The sequence below is a fragment of the Sylvia atricapilla genome, chromosome 3 (assembly GCF_009819655.1).
Source record: "Sylvia atricapilla isolate bSylAtr1 chromosome 3, bSylAtr1.pri, whole genome shotgun sequence".
NCBI classification, from domain to species: domain Eukaryota; kingdom Metazoa; phylum Chordata; class Aves; order Passeriformes; family Sylviidae; genus Sylvia; species Sylvia atricapilla.
In genome coordinates, this window is record NC_089142.1 from 76,538,963 (window position 1) to 76,559,685 (window position 20,723).

The 20,723-nt window shown below is 36.3% G+C and overlaps 1 protein-coding gene across 1 annotated transcript in view; it reads left to right on the forward strand.

Annotated features, from left to right (window-relative positions):
* The window catches only part of PRKN (parkin RBR E3 ubiquitin protein ligase), a 674,505-nt gene that overhangs the window by 213,550 nt on the left and 440,232 nt on the right, over nt 1-20,723 (forward strand). The window contains exon 3 of the mRNA XM_066315857.1: nt 260-497. Coding sequence (XP_066171954.1) covers nt 260-497 — 238 coding nt within the window. The remainder of the gene's footprint in view (nt 1-259; nt 498-20,723) is intronic.

Genomic DNA, 20,723 nt, shown 5'->3' on the forward strand with positions numbered 1-20,723 from the left:
TTAGAGCTGTTGGCTCTGGTCCACTATTTCTTTGTTAAATGTTTAGCACTTGTAAGTGTTGTGACCCTTTTGGCAATGCAAGTAATCCTAATTCCAGCAATTTACACTTGTCACTTTGTTTTAAACTCCATTACTGCACACTGAAATTCTCCACAAAATTGTTTGGAGACCATTTAACAAATAACAAATTGGAGATAGAGGGATTTTGTGCATTATGTCACAATTAATTATTATATGTGATTTTGGTTTTGTGTTGCAGAACTGTGACCTGGCCCAGCAGAGCATTGTTCATATTGTTCAGAGTCCACAGAACAGTCAGAACAAGGAGAAGACAGAAGATAGCTGTGCTGGAGGTGTTCTAAAAGCCTTGAATAGAGAACCTGAGAGCTTAACTCGCATTGATCTCAGTACCAGCATCCTTCCATCAGTCTCTGCGGGGCTGGCAGTTATTCTGGATCCTGAAAAAAGCAGTGTTTCACTTCCCTCTGAAAAATCAGGTAATTCAGTGACAGCACATTTCAATATACATTTCTAAACATGCATCTTTGTCTTTCTTAGGGTGGACAGTTCTAGTTTAATACCACATGGAAAAAGACCCCAAAATACATGGTTTATTTTATTTATTAAAAAAAAAAAAAAAAAAGCAGCTATATTAAGATGATAAGCATCTGATGGCTCTTCTAGCAAAATAATTTTGCTTCGTGGATAAAATTAGTGATTTTTTTTGTGTTGCTCTTGTCTCTAGCTTGTATAATGCTCATATTTTTATAAATTATTATAAGATGGCAAAACCCCAAGAGGTCTGTGAGAAGCCAAAATATAGTCTCTGTAAAATTTCCATTATAGAAGTTTTCTTAACTAAAATGTTGGGCAGCTTATGCCTAGCAAGTGTGTTTAATTCTCAATCTGTTATGATTCTTTCATGCCCATACATTTTATAAAAAAATATTTGCAATCTAGTTAAGATTTTTAAAGCTTTGCTGGCATGACACATGATGTTGATGATTCATACTAGGGACATTTGTAGTTCTTTATCCACCAAACGATTCATGAGAGTATCTTCATTGTGAAAAATAATCTGAGGCACAAGTTACTACAGAATGATCTCACTGTGTTGTCCCAGTGAAGATACATCATTCTGTTATACCAGATTCTGTTGTGATTTATAGCAACAGTCCATCAGAGATGTCTTTTTATAAAAAAAAGGACAGTACACAAATACCCTTTTTGCACAGTACAGAAGATAATGGCACACGCACATATCCAGAGTATAGAAGATAAACTGTGAATATGACAGAGATACCTCTGTGACTTACCTGGCCACAGAAATCATCTTGCTTAGCAAAATGGCTACTAAGACTCTTAAAATAACTTCTAGAGAATTTATTAAGTAGCTCATGCAGAAAATATACAATCCATGGGAGGGTCACGGAAGTATTCCACAACTGACTCGGTCAACCTCTCACTGCCAGCTAATGATGAATGAGCGCAGTTTAGGAGCAAATTAGTACCCAGCTTAATGATCCACATCTCCCAGTCTGAATGAGTAATGAGATAAGAGGGGTGCATGCTGATTTAAATTTGGGACAGGGCCTCAGCCTGGGCTTACTCTCAGAAGCAAGGCAAAAGTATGAGCTTTTAAACATTACCACATATTTATTTTTTCATTACTGTACGTGATATGTAAAGGGATTTAATAGCTGTGCTTGACTTTACAGAATAGTTTGTACATGTATAAGGACTTTTAAAGTGTGTCATGTGGTATGTTGGTCCACAGACTACAAAGTCTGTGAAGCCAAGTACGAATTGATAGGTGTCTTCTATTGCAGCAAATATTTTCATGGCAAAATGCATAAGGACAAAATGTATTGGTCAAATACGTGGGCTAGTTCTACCTGTCATTAAATTATAAAGGCTTCTTATCATAGAAGAAAAAAAAAAAGAAGAGCCACTCTAATGACTGATAGTTCATTGTGGAAGGTTGTTAATAATAAGTACTTTTAAAAGGCCATTTAACTTCTTTCCATGTTTTGATTTTCACTATTAAAATTTGTCCTTTTGTCTGTTCAGCTCCACCTCTTTGTTCAATATGGGGAGCTACATTTTTCCTTATGGATTTAGGGTGAGTTAATTTATAGTCACTTAAAAAAAAAAAGATTATTCCAAAGATCAGTTTTGCAGTGCAGTAGATTGCAACTGTGTAGCAAGGATTTCCTTTGGCGTAAAGGAGATGAAATGACTAATAGTAGTGGGAATGAGTGGCTGAAGAAAGAAGGTACCATCACTGGTAGATGAAATTATACTTACTAAGCTGTTGTCTTAGGACATGAATGGTTGTGGTGATCAGTCTACAGTAGCAACCTAGACGGGTGAACAAAGTATAATCTTTATTTTTCTCTGTGTAGATGACAAATTTAAACATACAATTTAAAGGCAAAAGTTTAAATAATTGATTAAATTAATATTGTTTAGTCTGACATGCTGCACAGCTATTTCATAATTGCAGCAGTAAACACTTAGACTTTAAGTCTTTTTGAAGCCCAAGTTATTTTTATTTGTTATGCTGACCCCATGTTTCTGCCCTGATTTTGTTTTATTTGTCCTCCTTTGAATTCTGATGAAAAAGGTCTGTGGTAATTTTCACATCACAAGAGCTTCTCCCAGAAGGTCTTTTAGAGTTTGATTGCAAAAAGAGTGTTTTTAAAGTATTTATGTGAATGCTTAGAGGCCAAAATGTAAAATTTTACCAGACAAACCAGGAGAGAGGAAACTCTTGTTATGCTGTACTGCTATTATATAAGCAATATCCTTAGGTAGTATGAACTGCTGCACTCGAGACAAAAACCCTTATGGCCTGGCAGCGTCTAAGGGTATCTTGCTTGCACTGTGTTTTTTAGACTACAGTGTGTTTCTCTATTAGAAATTCAGAAGTTTAGAAGTCATTAAGAAGCTGAGAAAAATATGAAAATGGATGCAAAAATTCTCTTTATCAAAGAATTCCAGGTTTCCTGTCTTTGCAGACAAAAGTAGTAAAAATGCCTTTTCTTCTCAGTTGCTTTTTGTTGCTGTTTTTCTTGGGCTTTTTGTTGATCGTTGTTTCTTTGTTCTGAAAACATTGCATGATTTCTTGTGGACATGAAACAAAACCTCAGTGCAGGACTTTCATCCTACCTCCGCCCCTCCTAATTTGCATCTGTCCAATATCTGGAAAAAAGTGCTTTAATAAATGTGATGTAATTAATGAAACTATGATGGTTGCATATCAGTAGATACATGTGTAAGATGAAGAGATAATGGTTGGATTCAAGGACCTTAGAGGTCTTTTCTAACCTTAATAATTCCGTGAATCTCTGATTTCTACCTGAAAAACAATGAATCTGTAAAACACAGGGGTTTTTTATGACTCATCTGCTGAATATGAGAATGCATCATGATTTCAGATTCAATAAAGCAAATAGACTATTTGGAAGTATAAACAGAAAACAGAGTGGACTGGAGAATATATTTTGTCTCTGCTTTTGACACTTGCATAACTAAAACTAGTATAACACAGTCTTTTGATGTCCATACTGTTTAATAAAGGTTCGGCAAAAGAGTCATGAGAATCCTACAAAAGTGCACATCATGATTCATTTATATTTGTTTTGACATCTGGAGTGGAAATCTGGTAATGTGGGAGTATTAGACCTTACCAGCTATTTTAGGATTTTAGCTCTCATTGTCTAAAAAGTGCAAGCCAGCAAGTACAAACACCACACATGGATTTTAATTTGTCAGGAGAGCAACCACCAGTGCAAGTTATCCTAGCTAACAAGAATTCTGCATATTTATCCATTTAAAAAAAACCTAGAACATTTTTTTCTGAAACATGAAGATAGGACTTCAACCTAGAAGTAGCATAGATGGTGCTAGGCAGTAAGTCAGACTGCAGAATCCCATTCCCTCCTCTTTTTAAATATATGACTGAGGTCAAGAAAATTTGTAACATGAAAAAATAGTTAGTTCAACAGATTTTGTTTTCTTAAGCTGACATGAATGTTGTTACTTATGTATTTCCCAGGTTAATCTATTATCAGCTGGTTTATTATTTTGACTAAACCAAGTATATGTGGTCATCATTACTTAGGTTTTACTTAGGGCTTACTTTCAACTTTGAAATAAATGTTCATCTGGTCAGTTCTAAAAAAATAATCCTGGTATTCTTTAGGTAGACTTTTACAAATGTTTGCATGCAAGGCACCTCTGTTTCCTTATTTTTCCATGTTCTTCTGTTCACAGAAGAGTTAATAAAGTACTGGCATATACTGACTTAGGTGTGACAAGCCGTAAATTCTAGCAAAAAGAGAGATTAATTATTTTCCATCTAGTTAGGAAATGTTTTACCAAAACTTAATTTATGTTAAAACTTCTTGTCTTTCTAAATAGTACAAGTATCAACTAAGGCAGATGAAACTGTCATTACCAAAACCTCAGTATTGTCAGTGATGCATGAAGTGAACTGGTACCCATTCCATGTTGGAGTCTGATTCCATGAAAGAGACATTAAAACACACTTAGAAGGGAAAGCCACAATTGGAGGTGTGGCTGCATACTTCTGAGGCAAGCACTGATGAATAACAAAACCTGTATCAATTTAACCATGGGAATTGCTGACATTGTACACATAGTTTTTGAATATTATTCTGATGACTGTGTGTCAAAAATTCCTGTTCCCTGTAACTGATACTACATTTTATTGTAATTCTTTTATTCAAAAAGCCTAAAAGGATAAGAATTTTTTGTCAAATCCATTGGAAGTAAATGTGGTCTTAACTCCTGGCATATTGTAAAATTACTTCATAGTTTTATAGACATTATAATCTCAAATTAGATCCAGGTTAGGCAGTGTTATGGTGTACATCTACCTCCCTATTTGCTTGTGATGTTAGGCTGAGTACCACTACCCCGAACTGAGCTGAGAACAACTGCAGCTATTTCTCATGCCTTTTTGAGAATTTCATCAAAACATGAGCACTCATCCATTCAAAATGGCTTCCAGCATGGAAAGTACATTTTTGTTGTCACTCAGAAACATGAAGCTCTGACCTAAAAATGCTCTTCTGTGTTACAAATCCAAATATCTAAGAATTTACTGTTCCCTTAAAAGAGATAAAAAAGGATTACTAAAATTTCTTATGTCATTTAACTGCATTTTTCTTAAAAAGGAAACTAATCACTATAAAGACTTTTTTTGCCTTTGGCATGTGTACAAATAATTTGTGGCTTAATTATAACATTAATTAATTAATTAAATATACCTTAGGTCCATGGTATTGTAAATCAGTAGTTTGGAGAAAGAAAATCAGTATTCTGTGCAATTTACATTTAGTAATTAGTCTCTTTTTCCTAGACTTATCAAAATCTTGTTCTAAAAACAAATTATCAGAGTGCTTACTTCTTAAATTTCTTAAATTTTTTGAAATATTAATGCCAGCATTTCCTAGTAGTTACATGATATTTATGATAGTCCACTTTCCTGGACATCCATTTGAATAAGATTCATATTGCTGTACAAGAAAAAGTAATAAATTGCTTAATATGCAACTAATGTATTCTTTCAGTGGACATATGCAAGTAACTAGTTAGGTTACTATTTGTTTTTGGATTTGGCGCCCTGACAGTTTACTTTTGTATTAGCATTAAACTACTTTTAATTTAAATGAAAATTCATCAAGCAGCACATTGTGATTTAGCCTATATTTGATTTAGATTTTTTATAATATACTGGTTTACAAACTTTTAAATATTAAATGCAATACTGATTTGAGGAACAATCTGCACCCGGAAAAAGGTATTACTTTACTTTTTTAAGAAATGCAGAATAAAATGCCAACTCAGAAATAATAATATACTAATCCTGATTTTAATAAATAATTTCTGGGAAGCAAGGCTGCATTTGTCTTCATTATACACTTTAAATTTACTATATGTACAATTTTGTTTTAAAGTTCAAAACAAATTTTTACAAAATTCCCGCACTGACAGCTCTCTTTGTTCTAGTAGTTAGGCCTGGCACATTGTTAATTGCTATCACCGTGCATTCATTACATACATTAAACTGTTAGGCTTTCACTACTAGACCTCTTATCTTAAGTTTGCTGTCAATGTACAATGCCATAGCCTGATGCCATGTTCATTGCAATGATGTGTTGTAGTCACAAAAGTTGAGTTCATTGGGCCTGAGAGCTCTTTTAAAAGAGAAGCTGCAACTAAAGCAATTATCTTCCTTCCTCTCCATCTTTCTTTTCTTATTTGATAGTTTTATACTATTTGTCCCTGTCCTGAATATCCTTTGTGCTCTTTACTGATTCCATAGTTTTTTGTTTTGCCAGCTACCTTTCATGGGTGTTCCATACCTGGGAGATGTTCTACCCATTTGCAGTGCCTCATGCAGGTTTTGTTTTATTTTGTTTTACAAGCTTTTGTGGTGTGGATGCCTCCTGAAACAAAATGTGTGCTACTACACACCTCTTTGCTCCTGTGGTAGTCACATTGGTCACATACTTGATCCAAAATGTTTACACATTGTGCCTGACTGGATTGTCACAGAGTTAAAATGTGTTTTTCAGAAGTAACAATCTTTTAAGTATGTGCATCTCAGGTCTAAAAATCCATGTGTATTCATAGAAGAGTATGGCAATAATATATTCATGGTGTAAAGAGATGTTGGATTTAATTTTAACTCAATTGCACTAAATATTTCCCATGTATTGAATGAGAATTCTTCAAAAATTTTAAGTTCCCAAGCTGTTTGGTAAATGTTGTATGTCAGAAGTTGTTGAACCGTGGTCCTTGTTTGAAGCTGTGAGATCCAGAAGGATTTTATTGATGGTCCAATGAGATAGTGGTCATAGTGCTCTAGCTCCACTTGTTTTCAACTGCTAAAATATATTGCAGTCATAGAATCATGGAATTATACAGGTTGGAAGAGACCTTAAGGTCTTTGAGTCCAAAGGTTAACACATCACTACCAAGTCCACTGCTAAACTATGTCCCTAAGTGCCACATCTGAACTTTAATTACCTCCAGGAATGGTGACTCAACTGCTTCCCTGGGCAGCTTGTTAAGGTCAGTATATATTAAATTATCCCTCTTGATGCTGTACTTTTTTGGATTATGGACTATGAGTTTGTTCAGAGGTAGGGAAGGCATGCCCCTAGGAAAGTGCTTCCTGTTAAAAATAGGATAGTGTTTCTGAAACAGTACTCTGGTTTTTTGATGCACAGCAAAAAAAGAGATTTTTTTGGATACAAACAGCAAACACACAGAGTTGCTATTACGTGAGATCAAACATGTTGCCTATCTAAATCTAGTTATCTTCTTTTACTGCTTTCCAGTTTTGTGTACAATAATTCAAAATAATAAATATGTTCTTATTAGAGAAAGTTTTATTAAGAGAAGGAGTATTCCCCTTCTCAAGTAGTCACCCATGTACCCCTGTCTGATTCTCTTACTTATTTGTTATCTGGGCAAGTTGACAAGAATGGTAGTGGTATTTCCTATTCTGATCTCCATTGGAAAAACATGTCTCCAGTGTCAATTCAAGGGTTAATTTGAGAAGAGAGGGAGCGTTTTCAGCCCAGAAATTAACTATTACTAATTTTGTCAACATTCCTTTAAGGAGAGTTAAGATTAAGAAAACTATATTGCTTGCAGTAAGGTTATGAAAATTTGTCATTACAAAGTCCTTGGAAGTTTGCTCTTATGTATATTTTATCTTCTGTTAGGGTTATTAACCCTTGACAATTCACTGCTGCAATACTTCCAAATTCTATATATAAAAATTGATATCCCCTCTTCACCTTCTAGCAACAGCAGAAAGTGATTTTATAAGACATTAGCATAATGGAACCTTTTCAATAAAATGATAAATTGAGCCCATTTCAGAAAACAGAACGCACACTTGATAATTTATTGCAGCCAGTGCCATGCTGGAGACCTCATTCATATCATATGCTTTTAACACTGATGAGAATGGTGCCGTTTTCCCGTCACACCTTGCATGTCTGTGAAATTAATTTGAAAGGAAAAAATGTAAAAAATGCTCTTTTCTAATAGAGGTTGAAGCTCTTCCGGGAATGCTTATCTTTACATGACATAATTGTCTCTCATGAACGTGTCTAATTACTTTATTGTTTTTAAAGGCCCTCCCATGTTAATTGAGCAGTAGCATTTGCTGACTCTCCTGTGTCAAGCAGTGAGGTGAAACAGAGTTGTGTTCTTACAATGTATTTTGATTGTTTATGGAGGACAGCATGGATGGACTTTTGTTTGAAAGTGCATCATTTGTATCTTTATACCACCAGCTAGAGGTGACATTTTTAGGTGGAAAATGTTCTGTACTGATTAAAAAAAACTATGCATTTTATATTTTCCAAAATAGTTGTTGATGTGAATTTATTACTGATGCTACTAGAAAAAATGGAAAGTAACACTTAGGAAACATCTCTTACTTATGAAAACATTGATAATAAAGTTTCAGAGTGATTCTTTTTTGACAGAAAGAGTCCAATTATGAAGCACAAGTAAAAATCATAAAATGATTTGATAATTTTCAAATCATAGAATGATTTGAGTTGGAAGGGACCTTAAAGATCATCCGGTTCCAACCCCTCTGCCATGTGCACCTTTCACTAGACCAGATTGCTCAAAGCCTCATGCAACCTGCCAGGGATGGGGCATTCACAACTTCACTGGGCAACTTGTTCCAGTGCCTCATCACTCTCACGGTAAAGAACTTCTTTCTTATATCCAACCTAAACCTACACTCTGCTATTTTACAGCTATTCTCCCCTGGTCTATCACTGCATGCGCTTGTTTGTAGTCCCATTTGGGTACGGGAATGCTGCTATAAGGGCTCCTGAAGCCTGGCATCTCTGGGCAGAACAACCTCAACTCTATCACCTTGTCTTTACAGGCGAGGTGCTCCAGGCCTCTGATCATCTCCTTGGCCTTCTGGATCCACTCCAACACACTGGCCCCAGAACTGGATACAAGACTCCATGAGAGTACAGGGGGAGGATCATGTCCCTTGCCCTGCTGGCCATGGTTCTCTTGATTCAGCCCAGGATAGAGGTGACATTCTGGGCTGTGACCACATGCTGCAGGTCATCTTCTCATCCACCGATGCCCCCGAGTCCTTCTCCTCAGGGCTATTCTCAACCCATTCCCAACCCGTGTCCAGTCTGTGATTGCGCTTAGGATTGCTCTGACTCAAATGCAGGACCTTGCACTTGGCCCTGTTGAACATCAGGAGGTTTGTGTAGGTCCATCTCTCAAGTATCAGGGTCCCTCTGGATAGGATCCCTTCCCTCCAGTGTCTCGACTGCACCACAGCACTGCACCATTGTCCATGTCACCAACAAAGGTGACCCGCGGAACACCACTTGTCACTGGTCTCCACCTGGACATTTCTTCTTTCTACCTACCCATGCCTTTGCCTTCTGCCACTTGGGTGGTTTGTCTGGAGCACTTAATGGTAAAGACTGAGATAAAAAAGGTATTCAGTATGTCAGTCTTCTCCATGTCCTGGGTAACCAGTTCTCCTGTTTCATTTTTGAGCAGGCCCACATTTTCCCCAGTCTTCCTTTTATCACTGACCTGCCTATAGAAGCATTTCTTGTTGTCCTTGATGTTCCTGAACACATTTGAGCCTATCAGGGGTTGAGCTGTCCTGACCTGATCCCCAATTGCTTAGACAATCTCTGTCTATTCCTCCAAGGCTGCCTGTCCTTGCTTCTGTTTTGTGTTTCAGGAGCTCCATATTCATCCATGCAGGCTTCCTGACTTCCTCTGTGTTGGGATGCATCACTCCTAATCTTGGAAGAGATGGTCCTTGAATATTAACCAGTTTTCTTGTTCCCCTCTTTCCTCCAGGGCTTTGTCCCATGGGATTCTAAGAATGCCTGAAGCTCATTTTAAAAAAACAGTGGCTGCTGCCACTGTGTAGTTTAGTGCTTGCACTACATGGTCTCTGTTATGAGCTCTCAGCACTTAAAATGAGGAGCCATAGTTTGTGCTCAAGTCGTGTGCTCAACATTCATTAATGTCATTGGGAGCTCTGTGCACACAGCAAGGACATTGGGAGAACAGACCTATTAAAAAGGCTTGATCTACAGAAAGTAGTTACATGGAAGAGATTAAGAAATTCTGTTAATAGTAGAAGGTAAAAAAAAAAAAAAAAAAAAAAAAAAAGTTTTCAAAACACATCCTGCTTTCTCCTTAGAAATAAAAATAATTTCAGTGGGACTAAATTTGAACTTCTGTGAAAGAAACAGATCATTGTATTTGGTAAGGGTAGATTCTCTGGATTTGGCTTAGTTGGTTTTTGTGGGTTTGTTCTGGGTGTTTTTGTAAGGAAGATTTGTTTGCTTATTTGTTGTTTGGGAGGATTTTTTAGGGAAATGGCCATTGTAGGAAAATGGACAATTAAGTCACAAGTTCTAATTCCCATTCTCAGAAAAGCAGAATTAAAGTCAGTGCATGCTCCTGCATTGCTGTGCCGAAAGTCTTTAGGATTTTACCATCAGCTTTGTTTTGGTGAAAATTTAACATTTCACCACTACATGAGTTGCCATTGTTGGCAGTGCCAAGGTAGAAACCTTCATGTCCATTCACAATTCTCTTCACAGACTGCCAGCTGGGATTTCAGTTGGCTTTATTAATTCTTTGTGCCTCTGTTTTTGTCTCTGTGTTTGTTTGCTTCTTTGGTTCTTTTAGAGAATATCTAATCATAGAAACTGACATTCTCTCTCAGCTTTATGTGGATTTCCAAATACTCTTCAGTGCAGGGTTTCTTTCCTCCTACTCTGAGGTACACTGAACCTTTTGCTTAAAAATTTTTCCTCCTTACACATTGATCCACTGCCTACATTATGCCCAGCAATTAACATTTATCATTGTTTGTAATTGGTAAATATTTTCTACAAATTTCTGAAATGTTAATATTTTATGGAATCTATTGGCACTGGACAGAAAGCTTGACCTACATAGGTCAAAGCATCACATTATCAAACTGAAAGGAAAATAAACTAAATTTTTTTTTCCTTGATCTACCTTTCACATAGGAGACAGAATGCTACAGTGGCCTGCAAGTGAAACTGGAATATTTCTTAGCTAAATTACATGAGCTGTGGTACCAAATTTTTGTGCAACTACTGTCTCAGAATCACAGTTTTCTTTGTGAGGTATCCAGGATAGGGAAATTCCTATTTAATCATCAGCCTTAAGATTCAAAATACAATTTTCAAGTGCTAGTTCAAAAAAAGATGAATCTTTATATGCACTGATGCACCTGAAACTGTATCTTACAAGCCTATCTGTACTGTTGACATCTCTGGGATTATTCAGCCTTAGGTCTTATCTTGACAACATGACAGATTCTCTGAGTATATAATATATTTTCAGTTATATATTATTAATATATTAGCAGTTACAATCAACTACTGCTATAACTGATATTTGCAGATAAATTCTTCAGATTAAGTTTTGACAGTCTGTCTACCTGTAATGTTTTCTGCATTTTTGTAGTGGAGAATCTGCAACTATGTTGCAAGCCCAGACAAAATGCAAGCCTGTGTGGTAAAGATTGAGATATATATAGATAGATAGATATAGACAGATATTTATATGTAGCTATGTTCATATTTTATCTATCCTCCCACTCAGCAAAGCACAGCTTGAAATATCAAAGGTGGCAGCTGGGTCCTGGAGCAGAGTGCCCCAGGGGTCCTTGAAAGCCACCATGTTTGCTGAGCACCATCAGTCTCTTTCCAAGCTTTCACGATGCTCTGCTGCTGCAACAATCAGATCTGTGGGTCTTGACATTTACCTGTCAAAAGGCAGGAATAGAGAGAAAGAAATATATGGATATGGACATGGGGTCTCCAGGTGCAGGGTGAAGGAACAGAAGGACGTCATGCTCCGAGTTGAGCCTGTTCATCATATACTGTACTCACTGAAGTTCAGCTTCCTGCAACACTACACAGCTTGGCCATGATTTTATTATAAGCCCCAGTATCCTGGTTTTCAGTGCTGGCTGACATTATCTTACTACCTTTTTGCTATGAAGGTGGTTTAACCAAAATTGTAGAAAAGATCAAAAGTTCACATGACCAACTAAAATAGCTTTAGCCACAGTTCCTCTTTTTGTTCACAAGTGTTTGCCCTTTAGCTTTGTCACACAATAAATACTCAGCATACATAGAAGAAAACTCTCGCTGGCAACAGTTGGTTTCTTATTTACAGGTATATCACTTGGCAACTGAATTTTTTTCTACTGCAACTCTTTCCTAATAAATAGCCTCCAGTAATTGTTATATATATTTTCAGAGTAGCTGAATCAAACATCAGTAGTATTTTAAATTAAGTCTGTGCTGGAGATATGGCTAGGTGAAGGTCATGATTAACATCATCAGGGACAATTCCCAAGCAAATTTTAGTTCTCTTCAAAAGAATGTTGTGTTTGTTCTAAAAATAATGAAATAGATAGCAAAATCTCCACTATCTTCAGCTACAAAAGGTTAAGATCTAAATTCCTGATTTGATGCAGATTAATGATTATGCTTATTGCATTTTAATCCCTCTTGATACACAATATGCGATGAATAGCTATAGATCATCTTATTCTGATTTCTGAACCCCAAAGCATTTTTCACAGTAATTTTTAACTTGTTGGGAACATAACGAGAGCCATAGCTGAGCTGATATTTGACTCATCTTGAGCAATGTCTTCTTTATAACTCTAACCATTGTGAAGTATTTAGGATAGAAATGCAAAAAATCCATTTCAAACAGAAATGTTACCAGTCCTCAGTATTTTGTCTCCTAATCTGTAATAGAAAATTTTCAGGTGCACTAAATCTAGTGGTGTATTGTGAACAAACACATTTTGTATCTGCTATTGAGGCACTAAGATCTGTGTTTGATCACATATTTATAGATATATTTATCACATATTTGTAGATAAATAAAACATCTTTATAAAACATTGCCATATCTAAAAACATCTAACACTCTGCTTTTCTGCACAATCTCTTTCATATTTCATTTTGCTATCCCTAGTCTCCTGTAGCCCCCTCTGGAGTCTCTTTCTCTGGCTAAATGGCTTATAAATTTACTATAAATAGGGCAGAACTGCAAGGTTGATTACTTCCTGCACAGATACATAGTAGACCAGGAATCTGCATTAGGTGCTGGAGATGTAGATATAATACCTTGATTTTTTTCTAGATTATCATAATTCTTCAAGAGAATCAACTAGAAATCAAATTAAGGAGGTAAGGGAGGCATTGGGATGAAATCTTTTCTCTTTAGAGTCTGCAGGAATGTTGTCTACTTTACAGTGTGGATCAGGAATTCAACACGAGAAAGGAGAACCCCTCCAGCTCAAAACTTTGTCAAACTGTGGAAAGCATTGTATAGAAGGAAAAACAAGAAACAGCTTTCTTAGGTTTATGTGAAATGGCAGGAGGGGAGCATCTTTGTAGAGATTAACAAATATAAAGTACATCTCAAGTTGTATGTGCAAAATAGTCTTTAAGCATTTCTGTTTAACTTCACCAAAGCCATTCTATAAAATCAATTTGTTTAATTGATCAGCACTCCAGGGAACAGCTGAGAGTTCAGCTGGCAACCTCTGGTTTGGTGTCACACTAATTGGGAGTAGGGCAACACGCAGCTGCTAAAGCTCTGTGCTGTGCATTGGTGGTGAGGAGTGGTAATTCCTACAGGCCATGTGGTGGGAATGCTAATGTGGGGCAGAGAGAGGTTTCCTAAACTCACAGGCTGAGGAATGAAAGCAGGACTTGGTTTAAATTAACCTTGAGCAGAGAATTGCTATCCAATCTAGTGTCTAAAAGGCAATGAACATTTAATACTGATGTCACATTTGAAGACACTGTACATATAGTATAAAAATATGTAATAACTGATGAATCAAAGAACATATTGGTAAATGAACCATATGTGTATTAATAATATCTCTTACTGAGAAGGCTCACAAGGCCTACAAATTACCTCATTCTTACTTCATCATGGGTTTGCATTTAAGGAAAAAGGGGTAATTAAGAGTTCAAGTGACAGATATCTACTCAGAAGTTTCAACATAAGGTTAATTCATTCTGATAGAGAAGCCATTTGATTCCTTCTGGAAAATAAAGTGTGTTTTCCATCATGAAGGTGATGAAGCCAACAGGTTTATCTGGCTGGATCTACCCCAAAGGGTCTCCTCAAAGTGCACTAGGGAAAGAAAGGTCATGAGCTGAGGCTCAAAGCTTTCCTGTGTCGAATTATGTATCTTGGCACAGCAAGGGGGATCACGAGATCATAGGTACCATCAGCTCTCTGTGAGGGATTTTTAGATGTGTTGAGGCATCTGTAAGAGTGGCAAGGATAGGATTAGTTGGTTTCACTGTTTCAAAGCCTGAGACTATTATTTCCATGCTTCTTATCAAATAACAGACATAGATGCTCAGCAGACTGTACATGTAAACATGTCAGCGAGGATTACTGTGATTCCATTTTCTGCACATTTAACTTTAATGTGATGAATCTTGCTGCCTTTCAGCTAATCTGTGGATGGGGAATGCTGTTAGTTAATGCAGAGCTACAGGAGTTTTGAGGTTTAAGCTCTGAGCTCAGAATGCGCTCTGTCTTTCTCTTTGTCTGTCTTTACTTCTTTTCCTGAAATACTTTGTTCTGTGTTTTTCTTCCTCTACAGAAGGAAGTTAGCTTTTAGTCACAACTGAATTGCTCTAAAGAGCTGCTGTTTACTGGCCATTGCTTAAATACCTAGGCTGGTTTTAATAGCCTGGAAAAACTGCATCCCTTCTTCCCAAATCCTTTTGGTGAATGGTTTAAAGAGATAAAGAAACCTCTTGAATTAGGTTTGTATTTTCTAAACTCTCTTCTAAATGCAGAAGGGTGTTCCTGCATATCCAACATTCCAATTCAGAGCATATGTGAACAGAGTATGTGAAATTCTAAGCTGACCTTTTTTCTTAAAATCATTTCTACTCTTTACAATATAGTTCTGGTATTGTCCTATATAAAAGGGATGCAATGACCATGCCATTATGTTGAGATAACAGAGCATGATAAAGTGCCATTTTCATTTCATCTTTTCCATTTTTCTGGACAACCCGTTAAGAGAAATATTGTCAATATGTGTCTTTTCACTTGTAAAACCAGCTAAGGAACTTCCTCAAAATATTACTTTTACTGAAATAATAAGTTACTATGTCATTAAATAGCACATTTCAGAAACTAAATAGCTCAATTTTAAAAGTGCTGGTAGTGGTATTTTCTGTCTGTATTGAAAAACAGCGTATCAACTAAGTTATAGATACATCTTTCCTGAGCCATTTTCCATCACTCTTCCATTTCTAAGAGAAGTAAATTGCCATTAAGATTCTAGTTCAGTGGGAACTTCAGAGTGAGGAGCCTGACATGCAGGGCATTGGAAATGAATAAAAGTACCACAGGTCATTTGTAAAGACAGTTACTGTGGTACACTGTTATTGTGCAATGTTTTGTGACAAACTGAAATGTCAGAATAAAAGCACTAACAAGTTATTTAGTACATTAACGGACAGTCCTGTGAAAAATGTATCTGTGGAATTTTTGAATGCAAAGCAAAGATAGAATTGCATGTGCTACTGAAATTGGAGATCATAATGGATTTTTACAGCTTTTATACAACATTGTTTTCTGGGGTGAGGTTTTGTGTTTTTTGTTGGTTTTGATTTTTTTTTTTTTTGGTTTGGTTTTTTTTTTGTGGGTTGGTTTTTTGTTGGGTTGTTGTTTTTTTTTTGGGGGGGGGGGTTGTTTGTTTGTTTGTTTGGCTGGAGTTTTTTCCTTCTTGATTCCTCCTTGAATAATTCCTAGCATTCAATTTACTTCTTTGATTGCTACTGAGCATTGAGCTGACATTTTCATAGACCTAGCTATTATAGACCCAAGATATTGTTTTTATGTGATAAAAACTAGTCAAGGCCATCACTGTGGGGGTAAAATTATTTTTCCTATGTATATCACCTCACATTTATCTACAAGGAATTTAATTTTTCATTTTGCTGTTAGTCACTCAGCATTCTGTGGTCTTCAACGTGTTGTTTCTGTATGGCCTTAATTTTTACTACCCTGGAAAAAATAATTTCACTAGCAAACTTTGTCACTTCACTGTTCATTCCTGTTGTTCTGGTGGTGAATACTCAAGTCCTGGAACAATTTTTTTTGGGGACTGCTCTGAGGAAACTGAGCATTTATTCTTGAACTTTATTTCCTGTATTTTAACTATGTGTTTGAACACAAGAGAATTTTGCATTTCATTCAGTAACAATATAATTTATATTAAAAATACTGAGAAAGGTTTTTTAAATCATAGAATCGTAGAATTATTTGGGTTGGAAAGTCCCTTAGAAATCACCTAGTTCCAACCCCCTTCCATGGGCAGCGACACCTTCCAGCAGATCAGTTTGGTCAAGGCCCCATCCAAGAAGGCCTTGACCACTTTCAAGAATAAAGTTTTAATACCTTGAATAAATAAATTATCTTCCATGATCCTTGCTACCTCATTAGGTATTCCTTTAGTGCTCTGAAAAACAAACTTTTCCAGAATGTCGTGTATTAGGGTGACAGACTGTAACAAAGCTAACAGCAAGAATGTTGCTGCTGGTTTCCATCTTTCATAGTTGTAATTACTTGAGTTGTAATCATAGTTGAGTAGGCCTGGGCTTTTTGGGGCACAGGAAGTAATTAAGGAGCTAATATAGAGAAGACACTCAGTAGGAATAGCCTTTATTTTGACTTCTTCAACCTCACTTCCTCCTTGGGTGGTTAGCTAGTTGTGTCAAAGGCCAGTTGTGAAATGTGCAGTTATGTAACCTTGGGTCAGACTTTTATAAAAAGATCTGTGTGAGAAAGAGCTGCTGAAAGCCTTGTCAGAGGTTTTCACCTCACACATCCTCAGTTGGCCCACTGGCCCAGGAGTTACATTTAAGTTCAGGTCCATTCCTTTGATGTATCCCTGCACTATGTTTTTAGGTATTCTGTCTCTAGATATGTATCTTGTATATTCTTGTTTTTCTGGCCTGACATGGGACCAGCCTTGTCCTTATGGATTTTCTTGATGACCACTGGTTTAATTTTTAAACATTTCTTAGTTTATTTGCTGAAACTGTGATCAACTGCATCTGCTGCTTATACTGAAGCCTACACTGCATGATCTGTGCAACCCACGCAGGCTTCTGGAGCACCTTCACTTCCCTTCACGTGCTTAGGCTAAAACTCAGAAGTGGCTGCCTTCAGTGGCAATAAAGCAGGCCTAGCCAGTGGTCATCACCACAGGTCACACTCAGTCCCTTCAATGACTGAAAGAGCAGCTCAGGTGGAGCTTTGTGGGGAAGATTATGACTGCTGCATAGTGGTTTCCTCATGCACAAGAAGTAGATATTATGGGAGACCTTTTGATACTCTTAAGTCTTGAACACTTTGTTGCTGTATCACTGTTTTTCTCCCATGTATTTTTGCCAAGCTTTCAGCAATTTCATGAAATTTCTGTGGGATTTCTTGTTTGGTTTTCTGTAGTTGTTGGTTTAGAAGTTTTTTGGGTTTTTTTGTGGTTTTTTTTGGTGGTTTTTTTTGTTTGTTTGTTTGGGGTTTTTTTCTCTTTTTGAATCCTGCACTCTTTATTGTTAATATGAGCATTAATGTTGAATTTTGCTCCTTTGTCTGAAAATCCGAGAGCAAGCTGAAGGAGAGAAAGATATATTGTGAGAGGTAAGAGAAAGGTGAAGCTTATATAGAGGTCAGGAAAGGGAATGAGACAGGGAAAAGGTAATTATAGAAGTTAGATGGGTAAAAAGATAATGAAGGATTTGGGTGAAATATAAAAGAAAGTGAAGGTAAATGATATTGGGGCTGAGAAAGTGAAGCAGATGATTCTTTCATGATAATGAATGGAAGAGAAAGCCTGATATAGTAATATCCTGAATTCCAGTAATTTAGGATCGATCAAATGCTGTGCTTTTAGCAGTTTTTTAATTCATAGAAGTCTCCTGGTTGTTTTATCTCACACAAAATTTTTCACTTCAAAGGCATTAAAAAGGTAAGTGTGGCCTGTAGTCTTTGTTAAGTAACTTCTGAAACGCCACCTCTTATGCATTACAGCCTCTCCAGACAAATTTTAACTTTTCTTAAATTTTTAGTCCTTCTCACAGTGACAAGTCCATTTTGTTTTTCTAAATAGCTGTGTATTCCATATACTTTAATTACCTGAGATCCATAGACATTCTGCAAGTCCTATTTGAGCCTCAAGGAGAATAATTGTGTCGGTTTGATGGGTTTTTCCCAAGTTTATTCTGTTTCATATTGTTATCCATACTGCAGAATTCTTCAGCTCTTAGTCAGTAGTTCTTTTGCATGGCATCACCAAGTAGGGTTCAACTTTCACAATTTTAGAGGATTGCAAAGTAGATTTTTCTACCACACCTTGTGGTTCTAAATCCCCATGACAGAGAAAAGCAGACTCTCTTAGACACAATTTATCTGACATGTTTATATGTTTTTATATCTACTTTAGGATGAGTTGACTCAAACCATAAAAGCGTCTAAAAGTTTTTCTCACTAGATTATATCACAACCAGTTTAGATTAATCTAGCTGTTAAATAAATACCATTTTCATAGTCATTAGATAAGCATCATAAAGAATAGTTTTAATCCAGAACAGGTAGAAAAGTTTTTAAATGTGTGCATCCACATACATGGGTCTGAGGAGGAAAGCTATGTGCTCTGTGAAATCTTTGCAGACAAAGAAATGTAGTTAAAGGACAAAAGTTTAAAGACAGAATATACCAGTTGTATTTTTGCAAAGTGAATCAGATCTTATAAGTAATTTCTCTTTTTTGGGGTCCAGAAATGCAACCTATGCAATTTTTTTAAAAGCTAATTTTATGTAGAAATTTTCACTAGTTTGAGCCTTCTGGGTTTGTATTTCAGATGTTTTTCCTCCTACTGTGTTAAATCAAACAAAGTCCTTAAAGTGAACATAGTTGGAAGAATACTTTTTTCTTTCTCTTCTAACTGTGTATTTTTCATTATGTGAGTGCAAATTGCTAAAATAGTCTAGGTCTCTGACAGTCAGTCTACATTTTACAAATTACAACTAGTCTAAATGTAAATATAATGGAATCTGAAACAATGCTAACTTTATGTAGTTTTCAATCTGTTGAAAGATTTCCTGTGGTTGTGTCCTGTTTTAAATAGGTGATTATAGCAAAGACTCAGTAATCAGTATAATCTATATGAAAATGCAGTTCAAATGAAAACAGTAGGTTTGCTACTAATATCCCTATTTAGATTTTATTCACTTTAACAGTCATAGAGATGATAATGGGTGTTTTGACTGATAAGAGATTTCAGGATCAAGTCTATAGTCATTATGACTAATGTTTTCTCATTAACTAGTCATGCATATCAAAATAATTGGTCTGTGCTATCACTATCATGTTCAAAGCTCCCACAGCACAGTCATCATTAACACAAAAATAAGGAAGTAATTCAGGTCCTAAGGAGCTTAAAAACCTAAATAGGAGACAGTTTAAAAAAACTGGGATACACATCAGAAAAATCTACTTCCCCTTTTTATATGAAATACTAAAGAGAGAAAACAGCTTTAAGACTTTTTTCTGTGATGTGATATTTGTAAGGAAATTAGCTTTGAAGAGGTAGAAAACAGAGAGTGTGTCTCATTGGGGTGAGAGGACAAGTCCTGACACAGATCAGAAATGAGAGGCCTCTTGTATTCTGCATAAGACAGATTTCCTTGTTCCTGTGTCTTTCAGTTTCTCTTTGAAAAGGGATTCCAAGGGGATGCAGTCTCAGCGAAGGGTCATGCTGATACAGTCAGTGACATGAACAAATCAGTAAAGACCTTAATGCTAGCCATCAGTGTTGCACTGTAAGCCGACTTGCAGCATTTGCATTTTTAATTAAGTCTTTGTTTTGCCTGGTGATGCTGCCCAGGACACGCACCTAATGATGTAACTGCACCTTTGTGAGAATTTGATCCATGCATCTGCATAAAATGGTGAATGTGTTGCTGAAAATCTCCATTTAACACATTCCTTCTAAAATCAGTGCATTCCTCTTGTCACGTTGTGCCTTTCCAGCTTCCTTGCTATTGCAGATATTTCTAAAGTTATTTTGTGTCTCTGAATAGATCTGTGCTGCTTAACTGCTCCAACCCATTATATTATAAATTTGTTTCTTGTGCTTCAAATTTGTGCGCAGGGAATGTGTTTGGGGGGACTTTTTATATTCATGAAAACTGAAAACAAAATTGAAAGTGCTAAGAAAAATGAATATTGAGCTAATGTAGTCTATTTTTGCACAGAGCAAATATCAAGCTAATGCATAAGATTTATCCTCTATAGTAAATCAGCAATATGTCTCATTTTAGGCCTCTCCTATGACTACTATTTTTTACTGCAGTATTCAGTCATGCTGATTTATGCCATACTATCCTGTGAATATTTTGCAGACTATTATCAATAAAATAATTTTATCTTTGGGTCCAGATGGAATGAGCTTAGAACACAAAGCAGACAGAGAGCATGATTCCTGCCTCAAGTGTTTTAATCCTTGAAATAAATTTTAATCCTTGGCATAAAATGTGAGGCAGGGA